This window comes from Vicia villosa, linkage group LG1, assembly GCF_029867415.1.
Source record: "Vicia villosa cultivar HV-30 ecotype Madison, WI linkage group LG1, Vvil1.0, whole genome shotgun sequence".
NCBI lineage: Eukaryota > Viridiplantae > Streptophyta > Magnoliopsida > Fabales > Fabaceae > Vicia > Vicia villosa.
The window spans coordinates 42,017,748-42,020,194 of record NC_081180.1 but is presented as its reverse complement, the minus strand read 5'-3'; the positions used below and the strand labels follow the sequence as shown (position 1 = coordinate 42,020,194).

At 31.9% G+C, this 2,447-nt stretch overlaps 1 protein-coding gene across 1 annotated transcript; it reads left to right on the top strand.

Moving 5' to 3' along the window:
• The first annotated feature begins 213 nt into the window (after positions 1–213).
• Positions 214–1,877, top strand: LOC131621225 (malate dehydrogenase, cytoplasmic-like). The gene is made up of 6 exons (XM_058892347.1): positions 214–269; positions 477–557; positions 784–946; positions 1,047–1,115; positions 1,172–1,333; positions 1,854–1,877. Exons 1-6 carry the CDS (start codon positions 214–216, stop codon positions 1,875–1,877), a joined length of 555 nt encoding a protein of 184 aa, XP_058748330.1.
• Positions 1,878–2,447: the final 570 nt, after the last annotated feature.

The window sequence follows — 2,447 nt, the reverse complement described above, 5'->3', positions numbered from 1 at the left end:
TGTGGTTGTTCTTTAATTTTCCTATTTCTACAATCTCCGATCATTTTTCCAATTTCAAAATTCTCTGATTACGATTGGTTGGTTTTGATTTCATATTCGTCTGGTTGCTGCGAACAAGGAAAAGAGAAATGATGAGTTGAGAAATAAAATTTTCTTTGTGCTTCGTAGTTGGTTATGTGTGTGGCTTTGTTACGGTTACAACTGCTTTTGATTATGGATTGGTCATGTTGCACTTGGTCTTATTACTGTGAGGGAGGAAAAGATAAATGGTGAGTTGATAAATAAAATATTAAGTATATGTATATGTTTATGTATACTTCTAACAGTTATTATGCATTTAACAATATTGTTTACTTTCTCCAAGTTCATGTATGAAAAACCGCCATGCTTTCTCTCCCTCAACCAATTCATTAATCAGATTCTCTACCTATTCTCTTTTAACTTGCTATTATACCTATAAGTGGTTTTTTTTTAAGGTTGGAATATACATATAAAGTCACTTCTCCTCTTAATAGATTTTTCATTCACATTAAACTTGGATTCATGATTCGCTTATGGTTTGTACTAGATATGAATTCAAAACAAAAATCGTATACTTTGGCACATTATTGTTTGAGTGATTTGCTTATAATTTTATGATTTTAAAAAATGGGTTTGTTTCAAAATGCTTTATTTGTTTTGTTTGGATCTTGATTTTCTATAGGGTTTAAATCTGATCACATGCCCAATGGTGATTATGATGTTTTGTGTATGTTTATTATTACGTTGTTGGTGTATATTTAGTATATCAGGAATCTATTTCCTAATGGAAAGTTTTTCAATTGGTTATGATCTTAACCTTATGATTGTTAGGGGAGTGATGTTGAGTCCAAATCAACCTGTCATTCTTCACATGCTTGATATTCCTCCTGCAGTTGAGTCATTGAATGGAGTCAAGATAGAGTTGGTCGATGTTGCTTTTCCTCTTCTTAAAAGTTTGATAACTTAGACTTGATATAGTTTTGTTATACACTGGTTTTATGCTATGTTTTTATATTGTTATATAGCTTAATAGTGTAATGGTAGTAGAGTTAGGCGGAACGTTGGTGGCTGTAGAGTTTGGCACTATGTGTATGGTGGATAGGAGTTTGAACTAATATGTAATTATTTGTTTCAGGTGTAATTGCTACAGCTGATGTTGTTGAGGCATGTACTTGAGTCAATATTGCAGTCATGGTTGGTGGTTTCTCGAAAAAAAGAAGGTATGGAGAGGAAGGATGTGATGTCTAAGAATGTCTGTATTTACAAGTTTCAGGATTCTGAACTTGAAAAGCATGATGCTGCCAAATGCAAGGTAAACTTTTCATCACTAATACATAATTGTCCAACTTCTTAATGAGTTTCATCATAAACTCATTTGTATGCAGGGAACGCGCCCGGGCTCAACCCCTAATTTCTTTGTATTTCCTCTAATTTAATAGTCGATTTCTAAACGAAACCAGGAGCAAAATTAATAAAAATAAGGGTGTGAAAATTAAAACAGATGAATACCCAATGGTTCAGGTAGGCCCAACTCAATTACTTATATATGACTTAGAATAGAAATTAAAAAAAAAACTAATTATGTGTCGCCCGTCTTCTCTCTCTGACTGTTTGTATTTTCTCAGTTTCCCTTTCCGGTCACTTTCAAGAAGCAGACAGATACTTCTCTTAAAATTTCTTTTTATTATAACAATATATTATTATTATATTATATAGGTTAATTCATATTGTCAGTAGTAGACTGGTAGTACCTATTTGTAGTTCTGCACGTCGTAGTTCGTACCGCAATTGAAATTTACAATATAGACTCAATTTCATTTTCATATGGTTAGGTCATTGCCAATTACTTGATATAGAACCGCCCTGGTACTATACTGCAATGGTAATATAAATTACTTGACATTGACATATTATATATTATAATAAAATAGTTTAATGTTTTTTTTAAATCTAAAATAGTTTAATTCTTTTTCTTATTATATATCTGTTTTTTTTTTTAGAATTCTCTTTTAACTTTGGTGTTACAATTTATTTATTTTATTTTATTATCCGGTCTCGTCGTGTTGCAAATTATTTATTTAAAAACTCTTTTTATTGAATCATTAAATTTCAGAGATGAGAAGGTTTTTGGTTCCTAGAACAAGTATTAAGAAAGTGAATGTTAAGCAACCGGAAGTCGAAGTAGAAGAAACACCCCCTAATGTGGCCAATGAGTTTAATCCAAATGAGATTGTGCGTGATCGAGGATGTAGGAAACAAATTCATGAGTATGCTCCGAATATTCAAATGGTTCAAACTGAGAAACATTTGGTATTTCCATTGGTCTACAAGCTCGTTGAGTTGGCTTTGATATTGTCAGTGTCGACAGCATCTGTTGAAACAACATTTTCAGCAATGAAGATTATCAAGTCTAATTTGCGCAACAA